This window comes from Protomyctophum bolini, assembly GCF_963924005.1.
Source record: "Protomyctophum bolini genome assembly, chromosome: 9".
Taxonomy (NCBI): domain Eukaryota; kingdom Metazoa; phylum Chordata; class Actinopteri; order Myctophiformes; family Myctophidae; genus Protomyctophum; species Protomyctophum bolini.
In genome coordinates, this window is record NC_137870.1 from 24923231 (window position 1) to 24947851 (window position 24621).

The following is a 24621-nucleotide window of genomic DNA, read 5'->3' on the forward strand; positions in this document are numbered from 1 at the left end:
TGGATTGGTTTCCCAGGAGGAATAAGGTTTACAACAACGTATAATTATTAGCCGATGATGCCGATCTACAAACTCACATCAACTATTAACTGCTTTTAGCCTTTTACACAAGTAGTCTACATATGCCTACATTTCCGGACTTTTACTTGTAACACAGTATTTATAGTAGCCTACTTTTTCCACCACTGACCGCTAGATGTCACTGTAACCATCCACCAACCTCTCCAGAGAGAGAGAGAGAGAGAGAGAGAGAGCAGCAGCATCCACTCTCCAGCAGCAGCATCCACCGTCGTTATTCTCTCGTGTCTGGACCACGCTTCATTTACCAAGAGGAGAGACGTTAACAACAACCAACCAGAGGCTTGTTTTCAGGTAAAAAAAAACATCCCTTTCTTTCTTAAACACCATCATGTCGGTATAAATGTCATTGTTTGGGAATTGTGTTGTTGTTGTCGCTGCGTCTCGTTAAGATGGAGATGCTGAGATTGCAGAGGCGCTGTTGTGTAAAAGAAAGGGAGATATAGGCTATAATCACATCGTAGCCTATGGTTTTTTTCCCTCCTGGATTAGGCCTACATAATAATTATAATATTATAACGTGCGTGAGAATTAATGCAGTCATCGTTGGCTGTGATCATGCATGCGGTCTTAATTTTGTCATTTCTACCAAAGAGCGTCTTTTTCCTCATTGTTTGTCAACGGGGCGTTTTTTTCCCGTTTATAAGTACGCACTTGGCACAAGTCACGAACCGATCACAGTTTGAGCCACACACAAATATAAAATAATGAACGATGCGGATTTTAAATTAATAAACGTGATAACATGACGTGCTATTGATTTCGCATTTCTTTGCATTTGAACTGGATTGTTTTTGTAAGATGGAGGCTGTCTGCTGCTGCCCTAGTCATGGGCTGAGGAGGAGGCCTCCCACCTGCCTATAGGCTCAGTAGCTACTGTATACATTATTGAATGTAGACCAGGGGTCTCCAATCTCTCTCCAACGTTTTATCCCAACAAGGACCCCCTATAGCTCAGTGGTTCTCAACCTGTGTGGGTCGGGTGTGTGAGCATAGATATTATTGTGAGCTTGTAGATCTGCTATTTTCAAAATGGTTATCTTACCAAGTCTAATTTAATGCCCCAGGTCAAACATGGTTATTTTGGGGAGGTCACCGACTGAAATGTTGAGAACCATAGCATGGGGGAAGAATTGTGCCAAAACGTCTGCCCTAGCTGAGAAAGAGATGAAGCAGGGACTACATGTATAAAATTGTGTTGCTGTTTCATAGATTTCATATCCTCAAAGACTTGTTTGACAGCATAATCAGTGTATGTTGGATTCATGATAATGTGTATGTTCAAGGCATTTAACCCATTTAGACCTGAGGACGATTCTTTTATTTTTCTAAATGATTTTTCTGAAAAACCCATGTTCCTATATCAGTGGTTCTATTTCATGTCAAAGACCCCAAAAATGATATAGGCCTAATTGGCCGCCGGCCCCATCTGAAGCAAAGATTTGAGTTAAAAACATTTGTACTGAAAGAATATCTATTCAAAGATTTGTGCCGCGCTATTTTTTAATGAGGTCAGAATGAGGTCAGAATGGGGTGCTATAGGGTTTAAATGGCTTTCCTATCAAATAAGATTTGGCAGCCCCCCTGTAACTCTGAGGACCTCCTAGGGGTCCCAGACCCCCTGTTGAAGACCCCCAAAAATGTACACCCAGTGATACTGTGCGCTGCTTTATTAGACCAAATGGATAGTTCGATATGCATTAAACCAGTGAAAAACGTTTTCTGTTTTCACATGTTATGTCACTGTTAACAGATTTTGACCCATTGGGTGTGTGCATATTATACAAAAAACTAAATATAAACAAAATAAAACCCTTCACCTAGGGGGGTAAGGCTTTGTTTTGTGATTTTTGTAATAGCTCTTCCAATTTCTTTTTTCTTTTCGTTACTGAATACTTGGGGGTTTAAACATCCAAATTGAATATTCCTTATTTATTTAAACAATAGAGAGCCCATCTTCATATCAATTTCCATTGATTGTATAGGTCACCTTCTCCTTTGCATGCATGTCTTCCGCTTTATCCAACCTTGTTTGAGAGCTGTCATTCTCAGAATCCAAAAGAGATTCTTCACTTTGTAAACTTGTGGGTGTTTCCAACAGTATATTGTGATTTTCTAAGTTCACAGCTCTCCCAAATATTTGTTCTGTTTTTTGTGAAACTTGGGACCAAAAGATTTGTATTTTGGGACATGTAAGGAAAATATGGGTATGATTCGCATTATTCTCCCCACACTCCCTCCCAACAGCTAGAGTTTAGTGCGTACTAGAATAATAACATTTTGTGGGGGTCCTTGGCATGAAAAGGTTTGAGAAACACTAGATAATATTAGACAGTGTTGTCTAAGTGTAGAAGAGTGATGAGGGAGCAGAAATGCAAACAATACTTTAGAGTAAGATATTTCCTTGAGGTTGACTCGTCGATCATTCTGATTGTTAAGTTAGTTTAGGTTTGTTTTTCACTAAACTTTGAAGAAGGACCCAGCCGTTATCCACTTTAAAATGGTGTGATTGTTTGTAATGGTGTTGAAAAAATGCATTGCGCCTCAGTTTCCCAGAAGCCCTAGCAAGCCATGTGACAGATTATTTCACGTCATCAGAACCATTTGGAAACAAATATTTGGCGTCTCTCATTAGTACACTTACTGTAGCTACAGCGGTGCCCATTGGGCACTGACCTACATATTTGGAACGATGCAAGTTGGAAATGAATGCCCCTTCCAGTTATTATGTCTCTGTCCCTTTTATGCCCATATATGGAGTTTTGTCAGGCATGCCCAAATATGGAGACTAATCAGACTATGCAGTAGGCAGATGTCAGAACACATTGTGATGTCAGAACAGGCCAGCTCCATAATCCATAATATGGAGATTTAGGGGTGATCAGGTGTGATCAATTAGGCCCTGTCCAAAGCCTGATCTTCGGTCAACGTAATTCATAATTTAACCAGCACTGTGTATTTTGTCCATATGAACTTTCAACTCATCCTTATTTTATGCATGTCATAGGCAAACATTTTCTTTATTAATAAAAAAAAAAATAGTGAGCTTGTAGAGAGGTTGATTTCCCAACCCATCATCAGTGATGATTATTATTATGGTTATTGAAAAATAATGCATGATGCATAGGATAGGATTTTCAGTCAAAAGCCAGATTGAAGATTAAAGATTAAATATACGCCATAAAATGGAGAACTTGTTTTCTTTCTTTCTTTCTTTCTTTCTTTCTTTCTTTCTTTCTTTCTTTCCCCATGTCGTCACATAATGACGTACAGCAGTAACGCCCATGTAGACCTGTGTATTTATTGTCACACTTGTGGCTGTGTGCCTTGTACATGTGTGCATGTATATACTGTATATGTGCAAACAGTATTGCATTTGTGATGCGTTGCAATCTTGTATTTGCTATTTACTGAGCACAACGGAGCGGCGGTGACTCAGGGGTAGAGTGGATGGATGGTTTCCGCCGCCATCTGTGTATGAATGTGTGTGTGAGTGGGTGAATGTAATGCACAATCTATGTACAATCTATGCCTTGGATAAAGGCGCTATATCCACACTTTTCCTGGGCTGTGTGTGCTCCAGTTGCTGTTGGTTTCATTGGATATCATTGGTCATCTGACCAGTTTTATTGGCTTTCATTGGATCAAATCGACAGGAACTGGAGCACACACAGCCCAGGAAAAGTGTGGATAAAAATGCACCATTTACCATTCACAACACTGGCATGCAACTAAGTATATAACTGAGGCTATAACATAATTTCCCAGTACATCCAGATCAGTGATCTGAAGAAAACAAAATGTTTAATTTTCCTTTTGTATCCAGATTAGAGGCATAGAGGTATAGAGGTAAGTTAGAGGCATTATGCCATGGGGAATGCAATAATAATATTACTCAATGTTGATTCATTCGAATTAAATTAAGCTTGATCTGACTTTTCAACTGTTACATTGTCTATCTATATTACAGAGTTACAGTAACTATGGATTATGGAAGGAAGTGAAGGGTGGTGAGATGGTTGGTTGATGGATGGAGGGAGATATGGAGGAGGCTATGGTGAAGGGCATAAAATCGAGACAGGTGGATAGAGGATAGAGCGAGGGATAGGGATGGATATTAGAGAGGCATGAAGGGTGGGTCTCGGCCTCTTGTCCACTTTGCTAATGTAGAATACAGATTCAATCCAATTAGAGGTGTCAACAGCTCCTGATAGACCGGCTGAGTTGTAGCATTTTTAGCCTTGTCATTATGAGTACAGACTATAGCACTTAGGCAGTTAGCCTGCTGCCAGTCTTCATATCATCTGGACTGGCTGACTGTCTCTCGATGTCTTCCTGACTATGTATCTGTCTTTCTCTCCTCAGTGACTCTTTCTTTGTCCGTGTTTCTCTGTGAACCTTTATGACTTTCACTTGCTCTCCTGTACCGTCTCTATATTTGTCTCTCTATTCCTCAGCTCCTTCATGCAAACGGACACAGCCACACGCTGGCGTAGGAGCCAAACATAGCCCATACCTGGGGAGGGAGGGAGGAGGACAATTAACCCTTTTAAACCTTCTATTAAATCCTACCAGTTTTTCGGAAAAAACGTCATATTTAGATTTTATTAAATGTATATGAATTAATTAATTATTAATTTGACTATAATATAAGCAACATCTAAAATGACTATCCTATATTGAAATTGGTTAATGGGAGGACCTGCCGACGGGCATCACGTTCATGACTCAGCCATAATAGAGTGTCGCAGTCCTCCCCATGGCACGGAAGAGAATTTCCCATAATTTCTTCCCATAGACGTTTCAGAAAGTATTTATTTAAAGAACTTTAACCTTTAAAGAAGAAAAACTCTTATGTGTGTCCCTGTGTCCGAGCACGAAAATAGTGCTTGGTTGGTTTTCACCACAAATTGTCACTGTTGCGCAGCCTAACACACATACACATATTAACTGTATAATTGTATATGTGATGATTTTGGGTGTGACAGTACAGTACGATGACAGTACAGTATAGTAGAGGGACCCCCTGGGGTCATTTCTCAGCCGTTTCGGACGCAGGGCGGCTCACCGGAACCGGGCCGGCATCCTGGGCACGTTCCTGTGGGTCTGGAACTTCTCAGATTTTTTTGCTTCGTATTCTACTGTAGATGTAATATTGCTAATCCCCATTACGGTTTGCAAATAAACTACACAGCTTTTAGCATGACTCAATTTACTTCTTGAGATTAATAGAATGCACTAAACCTTTGGCAGACAGTATTGTTTATGGTTTTCTTAGCCGAGGTGTTGACTATGGTAACCACAGCACAATAAGCATCATCAATTTAGAGTAGGTGGCTGTGTGAACAGGGAAGAAGATCGCCTTTGACCTTCCATACTTTTATATCTAATTGGGTTCATTATCAGCCTACTACTTGTATCTCACTTGGAAAATATAATGTTGAATTTCAACACGTCGTTGTGGATAAATAATGAAGATGACAATGATTTATTGGTCTGCCAGAGATAATTTGATGTGTGCTTGCCAGTGTTGATTCCGTCAACTAAAACTAAGACGAAAATTGTCGTCGACTACCTTTTTTCACTGACGAAAACTAAATAAAACAAATAAAATATGTTGTTTAATGTTGTTTGACTAAAATGTTCGGAAGGCACTAGTGGACAAGACACTTGGTTTCATGCTGAATCTAGCAGATCTATAAGCTCACAATGCGTCGTGCTGCAACATGTGAGCTTGTAGATCGGCTATTTTCAGCAAGTGTAAGAATTGTAGCGTAAAAGTCATTACGGCATCAAGGCCCAGCAAAATACATTTTAGTCGACTAAAACTAGACTAACACTAAAACATTCCAGCTGACTAAAATGTGACTGAAACTAAATTAAAACTATTGAAGAGACTAAAATCAAAATGTGCTGCCATAAACAACACTGGCACTGCTTGTGTGCGTGTTTACAGAAATGAAGATGGTAACAAAATGGCAGAAAACCGTCTGAATGTTGTATTTGTGTCTCCCTCTCTCCTCCTCAGGCCCAGCAGCAGCAACAACAACAACAACATCATGACTAAAGGGGAGAAGCTGGAGGAGACAGAGGCCCAGCAGAAGGAGAGGCACGACCGGGAGGAGCAGGAGGAGGGCAGGGTGGAGAAGGAGGAGGAGGTGCTGACGGAGGAGGAAGAGGAGGAGGAAGAGGAGGACGAGGAGGAGTACGAGCTGGAGGACGTCGAGAGGGAGGAGGAGGAGGAGGGGAGAGCAGAGGAAGGAGGCGGTGGGGAGGAGCAGGAGGAGAGAGGAGAGGAGGATGTAGAGGCCGTGGACGAGGCGGTGCCCGGATTGCCGAAGCCGGAGGAGGGAGAGGCGGAGCCAGAGCCGGTGTCGGTGTCAGAGTACCAGAGCCCAGTCCATGAGCCACGCCGGAGACCCATGGTGCACCTGTCCGCACAGGCCCCTCTGCCCCAAGACTATTGTAGGTGGTGCCACCTTAAGTCAATGCCATACCAGTGGTTCTCAAAGTGGGTGCCGTGACGCGAGTCCAGGGTTGCCGCAGAATACTTTGATAATATTTGAAATGTATCAATATCACTTCATTTCAAGGTTTCAAGGTTAAATCACTATATTCTGATAGGAATATAGACAAAAGTGTTTGTTCAAAAACAGTCTCGCTGTCTCTCCAGCTCTTTAATAAATAGAAAATACATGTTCAGGTAAGTGACAACATTTAAGCCAATCAGGAGAGAGTAGCCATTCATGAGCTTAATTTTATAGTGTTATAGTTCCAATTGGATAAAATTGCTATCACAGTTTCAGTTTCTGAAAATGTCATTTCTGTTTAATAAAAAGCTGGAGAGACATGGAGACTGTACAATATACAATACTATATAGCAAGAGTACTATCACAATATAGAGCTTTTTAACTTATTTTAACCAAAGAAAATCACTAACACTACCCTCTATACTTAGTAAGACTCAAGACTGTTGTTGGGATCCATGACTGTACGCCAGTGTTTTTAAATCAGCCCCTGTCCTGGCTTGTCTTTCATGGTACGCATGCACATTGCGTAGCTCTTGTGCTGCTGATCCTAAACCAGCATAATCATCACACAAGGGCGCCTGTGGCTCAGGAGGTAGAGCAGGTCGTCCAATGATCCCTGGGTAGGTGGTTTGAATCCCGGCTTCTCCTGTCCACATGTCGAAGTGTCCTTGGGCAAGACATTGAACCCTACATTGCCTCCAATGAGTTGGTTGGTGTTAGCTTGCCACCATTGGTGTGTGAATGTGGGAAGTGAGGACGCTGGAGTCGACTGTTCGCCGCTTCACCTCCCAATGTATGAATGAATGAACCATTGTAAAGCAATTTGAGCACTTGGAAAAGCACTATAAAAGTGCAATTCATTATTAACACAGCCATTCATTTCGCTGCTACACTAACCTGATCCTAGGTCAGCCTAAACTATCACGCAAGTTAAACCGCACTTCAGTTCATTGCGTTTTCCCTCTGCAGCGCAGCAGAGAGCCCAGCGGACACAGAGAGAGAGAGACACACAGTCACACACACACACACACACACACACACACACACATAATCACACATTGATTGATTGAATATTTGATTAACAATAGCAAAAAAACCTGAAAGTACACACGTCGGTCTCGGGTCCTCTCAGGTATTCGGAAGAGCTCTAGTACAGTACCACTGATGTCTGGGACCAGGTCCAGACAAGATGAAAAACTCATTTTAAGCACACACGCCTACAGATCACTTAGCTCAATGGGATGTCATTGTCAATACATTCTTCCATCCTCTGTTGTGAATGGCTTTTGATTCCATGTGACAGTCAGTGTGGTCGATACAACATTTCATAGCCGGCTATTGATTGTGTTAGGCAGGGTTGCTGCTATTCAGACCGGCTCATTGGTATTCAGTCGACAAACAGCAGAATTGGCCAGTTCCTTTATACACTTTGTGTCCATGCGTGCGTGTGTGCCTGTGTGTGTGTGTGTGTGTGTGTGTGTGTGTGTGTGTGTGTGTGTGTGTGCGCGAGAACAATAAGACACAGTAGGAAAGTTGAGAGGGAGACAGAAGTAGCAGCTTTATTATAGTGCGTTTTCAGAAAATATTTGAAACAAGGCACAGAGAGAAAAGGCGTAGTGTATAGTTTTAGTTTATGACATATTAACGCCTAATTCTGAATTTGCCTGAATGTTCTAGCTGTATTATTATTTGCCTTTAACCAATTTTTATATACAGTAAGCATTACTGATGATTATATATCAAAAACCTCATTGGATAAGTACTGTAGGCAATCATAGCTGCTGTGCATTTCGCGTGGCTGTATTCAAGCGGCGGCGCTTGACACCACAGCTATAGTTGCCTTTCTACCGATTCATCTATAGTCATCACCAGAATCATCACAATATCAATATTGAGGTAGTTCGTCAAAGATGTGACAATATATTATTCTAAATCATACAAAGACACTTTTTTTCTTCTTCTTCAATGTAATGGAGATCTTCACTGTGCATTTCCAGTAAGATCCGGCCTCCATCCACAGTCAAGAGAAACCTTAACACCCAAGTCATTACAACAGAACTGATTACTGTTACTTAGTGAAATGAATGAGTCAGTACTGTTGGATTTGGGGGGGGTCTGGGGGGTTCCTGGAACAAAATGTTTTCATCATCTGAAAACAGATTTTGTAGAATGTGGTCTCAAGTCTTATGGGCTAATTCCCTTGTCCTTCCGTCCTGTCCTTCCCTGTCCTCTCTTATGTTTCTCCTGTCCTCTGCTCATCCGTCTTCTGTCCTGTCTTCTCTCGTCTGATTTTCTCCGCTCACTAACCGCCTCCTCTCTTCTCCTTTTTCTATTTTGTTCTTCAGACCGCCAAGGACCGTGGCTTTATTTCTCACCAGACCGACCATAAATAGAAGTCCACAGACACCCAAACCTTCGTCATGTTCTTGTGTTGTGTTGGATGTTCTTGTCTGTCCTTCTATGTTCCGTTACGCTGATGCACTCAAATTACTGCCAATCAGTCGGTGGTTTGAGATGATAATACAATCTATAATGTAAAAGTCATCTCTCTCTCTCTCTCTCTCTCTCTCTCTCTCTCTCTCTCTCTCTCAACTTTTCCCTCCAGCCTTTACGTTCTTTGATCCTAATGACCCAGCCTGCTTGGAGATCCTGATGGATCCAAAGACCACCATCCCAGAGCTGTTTGCCATCATCAGACAGTGGGTTCCTCAGGTCCAGCACAAGATAGACATCATTGGCAATGAGGTTAGGCATGCGCGCACGTACACAAACATGCACACACTTTACAATAAAGCAGAAGTGCATTAAAAATCATACTGTAGGGTCAGCCAAAAAAAACATTTCTGGCACAGGACACTGTACGAGTATAAATCAGGCTTGAGGCTCAGTCCTTATTTATGAACTAAGTAAGGGATAATGTCTGGCTAGCTGGCCATTGTTGGGAGATAATTCACAGACAGCGTGATTCGTGGAGGTGGTAATCACCCTGAAGGGTAGCCAGACATTATCCCATTACTGCTACTTGCATACAATAATAAATAGACAGTTGACACCATAGGGCTATAATATAGCCCTATTGTGTCAACTGTCTATTTATTATACTAGAATTTTGCGGCCGCTTTGCAACACCAATGCTAAGCCTGTTTGTCCAAAACACACTATCTGCTCTCCACGTTTCTACTTCGCCACAACCTAATATTAGTAACAAACAAACTATTGTTGTAGATTGTGAGAAAGGGATGTCAGAAAGCCAAGCGTTGTCAGTTTACTCACAGGTCACTCCTGTCAGCTAGGGTTGAGCTGCACTGCAGGGTCGAGCTGCTTAACGACGACACTGTCTGTCAGGCGTACTGTAGTAAATATAGGACTAATATGTGCATGGAATGGATAGTGCGTGAGTCTGGGTTCAGCGCACACATCTTATGGGCACATCTTTTATGGGCACATCTTTTCATTGGCTAGTGCGCACATGGGCACATCTTTTCATTGCCTAGTGCGCACATCTTTTTCGCACGTGACAACTTTAGACTTGTTATAATAGATGTCTACTTACATTATAAGTAACATGGGTTTTATTTAGGCTATTTAGCATAAAAAATATTCCGCTCAAGAAAGTAGTTCCTTTTAAAGGTTGTACCAGGGCGGGGCCTCTTTTACGGTGCTGATGTGGAAGTGCGGATTGATATGAGCCGAGTGCTCTGAGGCAGGCTTTGATCAAAGCTGCCGTTGATTAGCCATCAGTCTGTTATAGAGCAGAGTGGTCATTATCCAGAAATAACACCCCAATGAATTCAGCGAATGACCAATCAGAATCAAGCATTCAACCAAGCTGTGTAATAAAGTGGGATAACTGCAGTATTTGCCTCATTTTAGTAAGAAACAAAAGGATGGCCTGAAACATGACACCATGTGCTATAGAAACTCAACACAGACAGAAAGATAGATATTGAGTCTCTCCACCCTTAATGCTACTATTGTTACGGTGCGTGTCAAAGTAGAACCCCAAATGCAGGCAACACAGGCAGAGTACTTTGCAAGAGTTTTAATGAAGACAAAACTGAAGCAGGCAGGACAAAAACCATAAATCCATAGGCAGGTCAAAAGGTAAACAAAAGAGTAGATGTATCTACTGTCCAAAAAACACACAGAGGAATCAAACCAGAGGAACACTCGGGAAAGATGTACTGAAAAGCAGCAGTCCGGAAAACAAATGGTTATACTCTAGCCAAGCATGAGCAGAATGAGTCCAGTCTTATGGGTGGAGGATGATAGGGGAAGTTGGCACAGGTGAGTAGTGAGAGGGGAACAATTGGGCTGAGGAGGCAGTTGGAGACAGGTGTGTGTAGAAGCAAAGGGAGGGGGGAGTGGCCAAAGTGGAAAGATGGACAGGCAGGGAGCCAGACCATAACAACTATAGCACAGCTGGATAGAGCTACTGCTCAAAAGCGTAGATAGAGGTTGTGTGAGTGTGTCCGTTCGTGCGTACGTGGGGCTATGAGTGAACATGTAAGATTAACTGTAGCCTGTATTCTTTTAAAAAGAGGTTTATGGTGGCTCTCTAGTTACGTTCTATTTGTGCTATTTCTGTTCAGTGTTCAGCGCTGTTGGGCTTCTGTAATGGCTGGTCACCAGTGCATGCACGCACGTGTATGCATGTGTGTGTGTGTGTGTGTGTGTGCGTGCGTGCGTGCGTGCGTGCGTGCGTGCGTGCGTGCGTGTGTGCGTGTGTGTGTGTTTTACTGGCACAATGCCAGTGCTTGTTTAACTCTGAGGCAGTAAAACCGGACCTCTTAGGGTCCACTTTTACAGTTGCAGTGACACAGAGGATATGCAGTTCACTGTGACCCAGTTTCGCAATAAAGAAAAGCCAGTTAACTGTACACTACGTCTATGAAAAGCCAGTTAATTGTATGCTAAGTCTATGAAAAGCCACTGTGAGATCTGCCACTTTCACCACATGTCCTTCTGACTTGAATTAAGCACATCAGCATGTTTGGATGACTTGACTCATTTGAATAGCTCCTATTTGAGGTACGGCCACTGTCAATGGTGCAATATTCTAACTCTAATTGAATGTGTTGATTTTGACAGCACATTTTTATTTACTGCAGTTTTAGTCACATTTTAGTCAACTGAAATGTTTTAGTGTCAATCTAGTTTTAGTCGGCTAAATCATGGGTTCCCAAAGTGGGGTCCGGGGACCCCTTGGGGTACTTGAGGGAGTTCCAGGGGGTACCTAGCTAAATTAGAGATAGTTAGGAACCAAATGGACCCTTATGGGTCTGTAACTCAAAGTTAAATTAACAAAATTTACAATATAAATTGGGGTTCAGATTCAGTTTTATTGTGTTCCAATTGTATTGTATTTAATTTTTGAGTGGTGCAACCAATCCTACAACCAGCAATGTCTGTGTGTATGCGTGTGTATCTGAGCACGAGTATATGACTTATTAGTACCAGTAGGGGGTGCCAGAAACAGAGAGAGGGATAGTGCTGCTAATGAGAGAGAGAGAGAGAGAGAGAGAGAGAGAGAGGTGTGGGGGGTGATTGCACCACTCAGTTAATTTTTTCACTTTGTCCTGTATTCATCCTGTGATGTCTCTCACGTGATTGGATAACATTGGTATCCTGACCTAATTTATTTTCTTCTATTTAATAAAGAGCTGGATAGACAGTCATGATAGTGAAATATAGAACTATTTAACACTTATTTTAACCCAAAAATATCACTTACCAAGTGGTTCTGTTGTTTGGGTGGTAAATGAGCACGCTATCAGAGAGAGAGAGAGAGAGAGAGCTGCAGAGCTCATCTCCAGTGATGGACAGGAAGTGTCAGTGAAGCTCCCTGTCCTCTTAACCCATTGATGCCTGAGGCCGAATCTGGGAACGCCTTCTAGGGACTGACCTAAGGTTTCTGAAAACCTTCAAATTCTGATGTTTTTTTTTAAATAGTTATGTTGCTACATGTATAGCAATAGCTGATGAGACACAGAGAGTGCGCCGGCATCAAGGGTAGAACAACATATACGTTGCACCAGGCATCAATGGGTTAATACACTGCCAGTTCCTGAATGTTAATTTAACGCGGCAGTGGACAAAACGGACCTTAAATCCATAAAACACTGTGTGTGTGTGTGTGTGTGTGTGTGTGTGTGTGTGTGTGTGTGTGTGTGTGTGTGTGTGTGTGTGTGTGTGTGTGTGTGTGTGTGTGTGTGTGCGTGTGCGTGTGCGTGTGCGTGTGTGCGTGTGTGTGTGTGTGTGTGCAAAACATCCATCGCCACTGGATGAGAGGGACACGAACAGAAATAGAGGGAGAGAAAGAAAGTGAGGGAGAGAATGACGCCAGAGGATGAGTGTGTGCTGCTGTAGTATGACTCAGCAGGAGCCCATAGCCTCAGTATACAGACGAAACTGTACAACAACTAATGGGGTCATAACTGAGGTCCATATAACCTGCATAATTATAAATACTTCTACCTCATTATTATGGTGCAGCTTTGTTGAAAGCTTGACTTTGCTGTTTGCAATTACCTATACATTCCTGCCCAAATGGAAGCTTGTACGCTAAATCGCTAATACAATAATTGTTTAATTAGTATTTTTGGTGATTGACTGGTGTTTATGCTAACAGCTAGCCGCAATTATAGAGTTAAAGATGGAGTGCTGTGATTTTTTCATGTGTTTATGAGGTGACAGTACTTCATTAGACCCCTTGGTGTAGTTGTTACGTGCATTGATGTCTTCCCTTTGTATTTAGGGTTTCTTCTTGGAGGTTGAAACCTTGACCGTCAAACGTGCCTATGAAAATAACAATAATATAGTGACATCACAATATCATCCCCTCCCCTAACCCCTCCCACTTTATCATACAACACCACCCACCTTGCCTGGTGGGTGGTGTTGGGTGGTGATCCACCTGAACTGAAGCCAGGCATACTTATATACTTATTATACTTATGAACTGGTGGGCATGTCCACATAAAACGACATTTTAACAAATACTGTACACTTTTTTGAATCATGTTTTAGGGTGGGAAATAATCACGGCACTCCATCTTTAAATACATCTTCCCTCTTGTACTTATCTCCTTTCTCTTCTCTTCCCTCCGTTTCTCCATCAATCCATCTTTCTCTCCAAGTGAAAATGTTCTCTCATTCCTCTCTCCCAGATCCTGAAGCGGGGTTGCCATGTCAACGACAGGGATGGATTGACAGACATGACCCTGCTCCACTACTCTTGTAAGGCTGGAGCTCATGGAGTTGGTAAGTTAGATCAAATATAGACAGACGGACAGACCATTTCACCGCACCCCCATAAGAGCAACGTGCAACCTTTGACAAGTGCAACCCATGTGGTGAGGCCTCTGCTGGAGTTTGTACTTGACAGCCAAAGCAAAAATGGCACTTTCTGTCAGATTTAAACCTGACATTTCATTTACAGTTATGCACATTAGAAAGAACAGTCGATTTGAACCAAATGATGAATGCAATGGATGACAGGCACTATATTGACTGTTGTATATTCGGTTATGCTTACTTTGTTTGTGATACATGTTTTTGCACATGTTTGTGTGTGTGTGTGTGTGTGTGTGTGTGTGTGTGTGTGTGTGTGTGTGTGTGTGCGCGCGTCGTAGGCGATCCAGCAGCAGCTCTGCGTCTTTCTGCTCAGCTGATCTCGCTGGGAGCTGACGTCAGTCTTAGGAGTCGCTGGACCAACATGAACGCTCTGCACTATGCCGCGTACTTTGACGTCCCTGAGCTCATCAGAGTTCTGCTCAAAGCAGCCAAACCTAGAGGTACACTGCAGGCACACACACACACACATGCAGTCGTGCACGCAGATACACTAACATATACTGTAAACAACCCTCGTCATTATATGCAGTTATTTCCCTGGCCTTAACCACTTCAAGGGGGGCAAAACCCTTTTCTGATTTTGTCGTTTATTTTGGTTTAGGTCAAACTAAACGTTTGCAGCATGAGACTGCAAACACTGTGATGTGGCTACGTCAATCACGTTTACAATTGGGGTGTTAGAGATTTTGGTGTCAGTGCTGTCTCTGCTTGTACATTGGTACACCTATGCCTCACTGAAATCTAACACACCCATTATGAAAATGTTTTGCTTCAGTTGCGTTGCTTATTAGCCTGCAATGTTTTTTTTTTTTTTTTCTATCTTTTTGAACTGAACTGGAAAAACTGCTAAATCAGCCTATGGTATCCTGAGTGTCCATAGCTGAATTGGTAAAGTGACCGCCCGGGAGTCAGAAAGTCCCTGGTTCTCCCCCCCGGCCCCAATATATGTGTCGAAGTGATCCTGAATATGACACTTAAACCCTAGTATCTGCTCCCAGAGCACGGTATTAAAAGTGGCCACTGCTTCTAATAGTTAGCGTGGTTGAATGCATGGTTATATGCATATACTCTGAGTCCACATACCATCTGTAAGGATGTTTGGGATGCATGCATGCGCACACACACACACACACACACACACACACACACACACACACACACACACACACACACACACACACACACACACACACACACACACACACAGGGAATCCTAGTATTGATCCAATGGCATTTTATTTAACCTTCTCCATTGACGTCTCATGTGGTCTTCTCTCCTCACCTGTGTGTCTATTGATTGCAAAGGATATGGCAAAGGTATACATTTATGCACAAATATGAATAAATCCAAGTCCAACACAAGGTCCAATCCAATCCACTTTATTTATATAGCACGTTTCAAAACTCAGACTTTACAAAGTGCTGTACAGGAGAAAATAAAAACAAATGCACTACAGCTACCACACAGAAAAACAACAGCGAGGAAACAAAGTACAAACAGTGAAAACAAATGAGACACAATACAGAAAAGCAACAGAAAAGCATCACAGTGAGACAAACATATACAAGGACCGAAGGAACTCAAGCGGGGTTAAAAGCCAAGGTATAGAGGTGGGTCTTTAGGCGAGATTTAAAAGTCTCGATGGAGGGGGCCGATTTGACGTGGGAGGGGAGTGCGTTCCAAAGTTTAGGGGCTACAACGGAAAAGGCCACCGGTTAAATACCTGCAACAGCAACGTATTGTGTTGAAGTGCCCTTGAGTAAAGTTCTTGAGCAAAGTACGTTTTGACCGTTTTTAATGCTGGAGAACACACTGATGAGCACTCTCATGTCCACTGTAGAAGCATTATAGAAACCATGAAATGAATAAAAGACAGAATAAAGAGAAAGAAAGAGACAGAAAAATACCTTTCAATTGAATGATTTGATGTACTGTTTATTTTAAATCAGACTTGCTTTGTACTTTATGCAGGGCACAGAAACACAGCCTGTTTTGGGCCAGTTGTCCTGGATAAAGCCTAATTTATACTTCGCCACATGATGCGTGCCACGCATCGAAAATAGCGGATTGTTGGTCTGCTATTTTCCATGCCACCGTGCGACAAAGTACCGGGCTTTTAGAGTGTACAGTACATGAACCATTGCATTGTGCTAGCCTAGTTATGGGCTCCCTGAGACTTTAGCCACTTAAACCCACAGTCCCATGGTAGTTGTGGTGGTGGTAGAGCAGCTTTAATGGGGTGTCATAAAAAATAACGTGTGCGCCCAATGCCCACTAATGGTGCTGTGGTCGGCACATTCACATTGTCACCGCCGGCATAGTAGTCCTCCAGGACATGGTTCACATTCAGCCTTCCTCCCATCTCTCTCTCTCTATCTCTCTCTCTCTCTCTCTCTCTCTCTCTCTCTCTCTCTCTCTCTGTCTCTCTCTGTCTGTCTGTCTCTCCAACACTAATAATTAATCATATTTTGTTCCTCACTCCTTTGCAGTATTTGTTACTGTATATTTAGCCTAGAGTATGAAATGTGTCCCCTGCATTTAACTCATTCTAGCAGTGTAAATGGTGCATTTATATAGCGCTTCCAAGGCGCTTTACATAGAAAGCTAAATTGTTTTGCATAATAATAATTGTGGAAATAGCAGATTTACGAGCTCAAAACGCATCACTATGCAACACATTTTGATCTTGTAGATTATTTGCCCTGTGCACCTTTTGTTTATGAAGCCTAAAAGGTAAACAGAAAGGTGTTTTTTTATTCATAATGTTCCATTAAAGGGACACTTGACGTTTAGAAGATTTAGAACACTTTCCTTTGTGTAATATGTGGTTTTAGATATTTTAGATTTTAGCAGTGAGCCCATTGTCTTTGATGTCATGGACACTGGGCTCGCTTACCTGGACTGAAGTGAGTTGCGAGACCCTGCTTTGTATTTCATGATTTTGTTTCAGCAGTTTGGATCCTCAGCACCAAGAAATGGATGATGTGAGTTATGTTTTCTTTGAATGGTAACTAAATGACTCCCTGCATGCTCTGTGGTCTCCTCAGTGCTGAACTCGACGTGCAGTGACTTCCACCACGGGACGGCCCTGCATATCGCTGCCTCCAACCTCTGCCTGGGCTCCGTCAAGTGTCTCCTGGAGCACGGAGCCAACCCCACCGTCAGAGTGAGAATATAAGCATTGTTCTTTCAGCGTATACATAACATGTCACGTTTTGTTCGGTCGCAGACTAGACATGAACAGAGAGAGCCCTCCTCCGGTTGAGAACCATGGCTCTATGGCACTGCCATCTTGGCTGTGTGGGTAACATTAGTTCTGTGAGCTGATCTCCTGCCTCAAAGGGGCTATTTCACACAAGTGTGTTGAAATGGTTGATTCATACCATAAGAAACAGGAAAAGAACAATGGTATATTATATGTTTACTCATCAAAAGGATTTGGTTATGCTTTTGAATGACATACTGTATGAGCGATAACATTGGGTTATCTTAAAACCATCTCATATTAAAAAAATATGTCCCGGCGATATTGTCATGGAGGTGGCTCTGTATCATTTACGATAGTCAGTGACTGATATTCGATACAGTCGATACATGCCATCAATTGATGCTTCATATCCATATGAGTCAAATAGCCGTGCTCGTTTGTTTCTTTTTGGAGCACAGTTCTTATATGATGCGATATTAAACATTCAGAACTACAGAAATGGGGGCGGTGGAAACCTGTGACCCAAGTCGTATGTGTAAATTACATCAGACTTCGGTGCTCAATTGAATCCTAAATCTCTGTTCCTTCATTCTTCTTCCTCCTCCTCCAGAATGAAAAGGGCCATGGTCCGGCCGACGTGGTCCCCGACCCCATGGACATGAGTCTGGATAAGGCGGAGGCGGCCATGGTGGCCAAGGAGCTGAAACAGGTGCTGCTGGACGCAGTGCCACTGAGCTGCAACCTGCCCAGAGCCACCCTGCCCAACTACGACAACATCCCTGGCAACCTGATGCTGAGCTCGCTGGGACTGAAGCTGGGGGACCGCGTGGTGCTGGACGACATGAAGGTATAGCTCAGCGTGTTTTGTTTCAAACTCAGATGTACATCAATATATGATACGTAGTATGACCCAAAGTTTTGATTGTTGGTTGAAGAGCCCGACCAAAACATTGTGCGGATAATGTATTGGCTGATGAAAGGCCCTTCAAATAAGCATTGGCTTAACTCTAGTGTTTAATTAACTCCCTATTCTGTGCATGTTGTTAAATGTGAACATTTTCAGAAAAATTCTTAATTTGTACTCATGTACTGCATGCCAAAAATTGGACAATCTGCAAGCTGACAATGTGCTGTGGGTCGGGCTTTAATTGGGTATCATATTTGGCATTGGCATTGGCATCATTTGGCACTGAACGGTCTGTTCTCACTGTGTAGCTCCATAAAGACGAGAGCAGTGAAGACAGCTCCTCCCCAACCCCTCCTGCACAGGTTGGTATGGACTGTATACCCAGCTGTTGTGAAGTGTCAATATTAACTTCAGCTCCACTGTCTATCTAAAGCTTTCTCATTTAGTTTAGTTTTTAGTTTTAGTTTTTCTCTCCCGTAAAATACCCTACAGTATATACTGTGCTACTGTTTGCTAACTTGACATTGCTCTCTCTAAATCATTTAATTTGTATTTTATACCATCTCTCTCTTTCTTTATTGTTTCTTTTCATTTTCTCCTCTCGTTTCTCTCCTCCCTTACTCTGTCACCTCACCTCATCTCTCTTCCTCCCTGTTGCTCAATATTTGGCATGTTCTCCTTCCTGCCTTTGTACATCTATCACTATCCCTCACCCCTCTCTCTCTCTCTCTCTCTCTCTCACTCTCAGACGGGCACTCTGAGATTCTGTGGTACCACAGAGTTTGCCAGTGGTCAGTGGGTGGGAGTGGAGCTTGACGAACCAGAAGGAAAGAATGACGGCAGTGTTGGGGGTGTCCGATACTTCATCTGTCCTCCCAAGCTAGGTAACACCACCTTGTTCCCTCCATGCACTACGTCCTACAAGGGAAACATGGTTTTAGTCAACGAAAGTAACACTCGTGCTCCGTGTATCTCTCCCAGGTCTCTTCGCCCCGGTCTCTAAAATCAACAAGGTGATGGACCTGCTCCCCTCCTCCGTCACCTCCACCCCCCGCACCCCCCGCATGGACCTGGCGTCACGCATCTCCTCTAAGGCCAAGAAAGAGAAGAAGGAGAAAGAGAAAGGTAGGTAGTTAGGGTTAGGAGATGTTGGCACTTGGCAGTGTGAAGAAATTAAGTCCCCTCACATCTCAAATACAAATGTCACCCTGGCCTGCACATAATTCTACATTCATTCAAACTCCTAACTCTGACTGGGGAAGGAGTCTGGGAGATCGGTGGGTTATTGAGTCTAATGACCGTGCATCCTGATCCAAGAAGAAAATGTTATGTATAGCCTGTGGACAATCAAAATCAGTTGGAAATACGAGTAAGACGTGCAAACGCGGGAAGCGAACGCAGATCTTGGACCACGCCATCACACTCATGTCACCATGACTCAGCCATAACCATATAAGGAGTCCCCAAAGCAATCACTCAGCTCCATATATGGGCACAAAAGTGGGACAGACACACACACAGACAGACAGACATGATCTGCTATGTCTCATAGTAAGTGCTCACTGCGTTCGCAATTACATTTTGATGTGGTGTCAAAATTAAACATAATGTTGATATGGCACACTGACTGACTATGTTCTGACTGTCTAACTTTACTAATTGCGAACGCAGTGAGCACTTACTATGAGACCTAGCAGATCATGTCTGTCTGTCTGTCTGTCTGTCTGTCTGTGTGTGTCTGTCTGTCTGTCCCGCTTTTGTGCCCATATATGGAGCTGAGTGATTTGTGTCACCATGACTCAACCATAACCATATAAGGAGTCCCCAAAGCAGCTATACGTCCAAAACCCAAATATGTACGAGCTGCGTTCGCTTCCCACGTTTGCGCGTCTTACTGGTTAGAATTGTTATCCTTCCCTGTCACATTATTGCGAATGCAGTGAGCACTAACTATGAGACATAGCAGATCATGTCTGTCTGTCTGTCTGTCCCGCTGTTACGTCACCATGACTCAACCATAACCATATAAGTCCCCAAAGCAGCTATACGTCCAAAACCCAAATATGTACGAGCTGCGTTCGCTTCCCGCGTTTGCGCGTCTTACTTGTACTTTATATCTATGTGTGGTACATGGCATAAGGTTGTATATATATATATATATATATATGAAACATTCTGAAACAATAGGCGTAGTGTGGGGAGAAATTAAATAATGACATATATTAATAGTAATAGCCACATCGTGACTATTCTTGGTGTGTGCAACTACCAGCACACAACTAAGTATGAATCCAACTTTATTAACATAATTAACAATAACAACAATAGAAATGACTGTGATAGGCCTTCGTATTATACTAAGTATACAGTATCGTTGTGGGGACCGGTGACCGAGTGATTGGTTTCTGGATGCGTTTGTTTGAAAGCCACTGCGTAAACAGAGACACACAGGCACAACAGCAGAGGGAGCTCCACTTATCTTAACTCAACACAGCTTCGGCACAAACATGAGTCAAATTCATTCTACTGATATGACACCAAAATGTAGAATGCCCTTACAACTTAAAAAAGTGTGACTCCTAACCTCCTCCATGACCGGCATAAAATACCACCTGTCTGCAATTTGTAAAGGGACGTCCCTCTAAGTAAATAGCCCTCTAAGCTCTAAGCATTCAATTCATCAAAGACATGTGTCTGCATGTTGACGATGCGTTTGCTTCCTTCTCATGGATTAAAGTTCTCAGTCGCCAACTGATTTCAATCATTTGGATCCTGGAGATGCCAACATTTCTTCTAAGCAAAGTAGTATGCTCTCAATGCGACGCATTGAGAGCTTGTAGAATATGCTACCTTTGCTTATTTCAAGATTAGAGCATTTCAAGTGGTCAAACTAGCATTATGTGCTGAAGCATCTTCCATAAAACCCTATATAAAAGCAAACGTTAAAGCCTCAGACTGAGGTGATTTCTTCACCTGATTGGCAGTATGTAATTACAGGCAGGAATAATATGACTATAACATTATACTTTACATATTGTGTTAACGGCGCTAGTACTGTGGGGGAAAACTGTTTCAGTCATGAGATTACATTTTTGCTTTAATCCATGTGTTCTACCCCTCAGCCCAGAAGAAGAAGAAGACATCGGTGGCCAGTCTGGACCCGGATGGGGTGGGGGTGGAGGTGGGAGACCAGGTTCTGGTGGCAGGACAGAAGAACGGCATCGTACGCTTCTATGGCAAGACAGACTTTGCCCCAGGTGTGTTGTGCTGTGGGACGATTATGGCAGCTTTTCACAGGGATTAGAATCTTTAGAGATACACTGGATTTGACATATGACTGCTGATTACGTGTGTGTGTGTGTGTGTGTGTGTGTGTGTGTGTGTGTGTGTGTGTGTGTGTGTGTGTGTGTGTGTGTGTGTGTGTGTGTGTGTGTGTGTGTGCGTGCACGCATACTCGAATTCCGAGTAGAATGTGAGAAATAGACAAATCGAGAAAATGTTCACTGGTCCTCACGAGAAATGGTTGTAGATCTGCTATTTTCGACATGAAAAGAATGTGTGTGTGTGTGTGTGTGTGTGTGTGTGTGTGTGTGTGTGTGTGTGTGTGTGTGTGTGTGTGTGTGTGTGTGTGTGTGTGCGTGCGTGCGTGTGTGTGTGTGCGACAAATCGAGAAAATGTTCACTGGTCCTCACGAGAAATGGTTGTAGATCTGCTATTTTCGACATGAAGAATACATGTGTGTGTGTGTGTGTGTGTGTGTGTGTGTGTGTGTGTGTGTGTGTGTGTGTGTGCGTGCGTGTCCAGGTTTGTGGTTTGGTGTTGAACTGGACCAGCCGACAGGGAAACACGATGGCTCAGTGTTCGGCGTTCGCTACTTCAACTGTCTGCCTAAGTATGGCGTGTTTGCCCCGCCCTCCCGTGTCCAAAGGTGAGGAGATACCTTCAAGACATCTCAAGGTTCAAGTTTGGTTTTATTGTCCCTTGCGGAAAATTGGTTTGCAGCCAGGTAATAGTAAAATACACACATCAAACGACATTCAAAACACTAATTACAAAAGACTAAATCCTAAGAACAGGGCATCTCAAAGGCTACGTTCACATTTCAGGCCTTCACCACATTCAACCTGCTGTCCCTATTGTGGGCACAGGTGAAAATTGTCTAGTCTAGGGGTTCAGTTCCACTGCAGTGTATACGGCTTGGCGGAGTGTCTATATGAACACGATTGGTCGTGTTCGGGGGACACATTTATATGTTGTCACTGTTGTTGTATCTTACTGACTCACCTGCCAGTGAGGAGCCCCCACCGGGAGGACATAAGGCCTTCGTCCTACTCCTCCCGCCCAATACTCCTTACTGACAGGTGCCCTTGAGCAAGGCATTGAACCCCTACCATGAAATGTTCTATGAGCAGGGCCTGGCTGTAAACAAGTTCTTGAGCTTAGTCCAGTTACCCTGGGTAAACATGGTAACTTTGCTTTGTTTTGCTGCCCCAGCCCGTAGGAGTAGGCTACATGCAATGACCAGTATGACCAGTGTTACCTGTGTTGGTACAGAACAGTATCATGATGTGTTGGTACAGTATTGCTAGTGTAAAGTGACATGGTTTGTTATTGCTCTCTCAGAATTGGAGGTCCTGTAGATGGTTCACAGAACGACAACAACATGGTGAAGAAAGTGCACCAGGTCTCCAGTAAGTACAGCCCACTGTGTGTGTTTGTGTGTGTGTGTGTGTGTGTGTGTGTGTGTGTGTGTGTGTGTGTGTGTGTGTGTGTGTGTGTGTGTGTGTGTGTGTGTGTGTGTGTGTGTGTGTGTGTGTGTGTGTGTGTGTGAGATTTGGAAGCTTTTTAAGTGCCACCCATTTTATGTTTTCCATTTGCACTTGAAACAATGAAATCTTCTCTACTCTTCTGTGTCCTGACCTGTTCTGTGGGGTGCAGTACGTAGTTCAGACAAGTCATTGGTCCGACAAATGACAACCCACCTCATCTCCTCACCTAACCATAACCGCAAGCACGGGAGCTGACGCCAGTCCGACATGCGGATGAATGTCGGACTGCCCTGTCTGAAAAGCGTCCACCTCCCGTTCTGTGTCCTGACCTGTCCTGTGTGTGTGTGTGTGTGTGTGTGTGTGTGTGTGTGTGTGTGTGCGCCTCCTGCAGTGGCCCAGCCCAAGCGTAACTTCAATACCATGCGTTCTCCTAAAGACATTACATCTGAGAGCTCCATATCCAGGTACACTACATTACATCAGATGCACATGAAGCATAGTCATGTATCTCCAACCTGAATCACAATGATGTACATGTGTTTTGAGAAGAGAGAGGCAGGCAGACAGACAGACAGACAGACAGACAGACAGACAGACAGACAGACAGACAGACAGACAAACAGACAGAGAGAGACTAGTTGCTGTGCATGGCAAGCTATAGGGCTTTCCACAGCTACCCCACAACACAGCAGGCTGATCTTTCTTGTTCTATTCCAGGTTGCTGTTCTGTTGTTGGTTTCCATGGATGCTGCGTGCTGAGATGCAGTCCTAACTCCTTGTCCACTAGACCAGTCTCTCTGCTCATCGGTCATTATTTTGCTTGTTTTTTTCAGTCTCAGACTTATCGCTGTTGTCCAAAGTCAAATGTTACCATGGTGGACCACATCCCTCCTTCCCTTTTCTCCTTCTCTGTCACTCCAGTCCATTCATAGCTCCATTCTATAGCAAGATCTAGTGCAGGGGTATTCAATTAGATTAGGCCGGGGGCCACAACTGTAGAATGATTGTGTGTGGGGGGCCGCACAGTGTGCGCGCGAAGCGCGGAAATTTGTGGGTTCTCAAAATGCTTTTTGTGCTCAAACACGAAGATTTATGTATATTTCCGCACAGTAATGAGCAGGGTAATATGTCTATACAGGTATATGCCACCTTAGAATAGATGTAGGCCTAGACCTATTTGACAGTGCATAAACAGCATTGCTTTGACATTAACGACCATCAGCTGGACGGACACACACACACACACACACACACACACACACACACACACACACACACACAAACATTACATAGAGCAGTGATTCCAAAGTGGGGTTCGGGGTCCGGGGACCCCCAGGGTCCTTGAGGCAGTTCCAGGGGGTCCCCAGGGAAATGGTTTGGAATCAAATGGACCCTTATGGGTCTGTAACTCTGAGAGTGTACAAATGGAACCAAATGGACCCTAACAGGGTTTATTATTGTGAGAATGATGGCTTCCATTTTCGCAACTTTTCAGGACTAGAAAGCCTGCAGTTTCTATTAGCTTGGATTCTCCATTGATGTAACTGTTGGGTGGGTTTCTGAACTGCCCACAGCCCTCCTATGTGACACAGACCGAGTAGAAAAAAACGTGTCATTTTATCATGATTATTAGTGAGGACCTATTATATGAAGATAGGTTGAAAAGTGGTCCTTTAATGATTACTGTCATTATGGTAATCTCACAATTAATATCACACACACCATACCTGTAACTTCTATTAGCCCTATTATTATTCTCAAAAAAAAAAAA

The 24621-nt window shown here is 43.2% G+C and overlaps 1 protein-coding gene across 1 annotated transcript; it reads left to right on the top strand.

Moving 5' to 3' along the window:
* Window positions 1–241: 241 nt before the first annotated feature.
* On the top strand, window positions 242–24621 carry clip3 (CAP-GLY domain containing linker protein 3). The gene is made up of 15 exons (XM_080772461.1): window positions 242–372; window positions 6107–6543; window positions 9215–9354; window positions 13779–13872; window positions 14244–14405; window positions 17014–17132; window positions 17785–18021; window positions 18390–18443; window positions 18830–18965; window positions 19063–19206; window positions 21204–21338; window positions 21886–22009; window positions 22705–22772; window positions 23242–23314; window positions 23568–24621. The coding sequence occupies exons 2-15, from the start codon at window positions 6138–6140 to the stop codon at window positions 23620–23622; spliced, it is 1947 nt and encodes a 648-aa protein (XP_080628587.1). The 5' UTR covers window positions 242–372; window positions 6107–6137; the 3' UTR covers window positions 23623–24621.

Bases quoted from the DNA above. Each gene is read 5' to 3' on its own strand.
- clip3 (XM_080772461.1), top strand. From the start codon at position 6,138: ATGACTAAAGGGGAGAAGCTGGAGGAGACAGAGGCCCAGCAGAAGGAG. The intron at 18,966-19,062 runs GTAACACCACCT...TATCTCTCCCAG, and splicing joins CATCTGTCCTCCCAAGCTAG to GTCTCTTCGCCCCGGTCTCT. The intron at 22,773-23,241 runs GTAAGTACAGCC...CGCCTCCTGCAG, and splicing joins GAAAGTGCACCAGGTCTCCA to TGGCCCAGCCCAAGCGTAAC.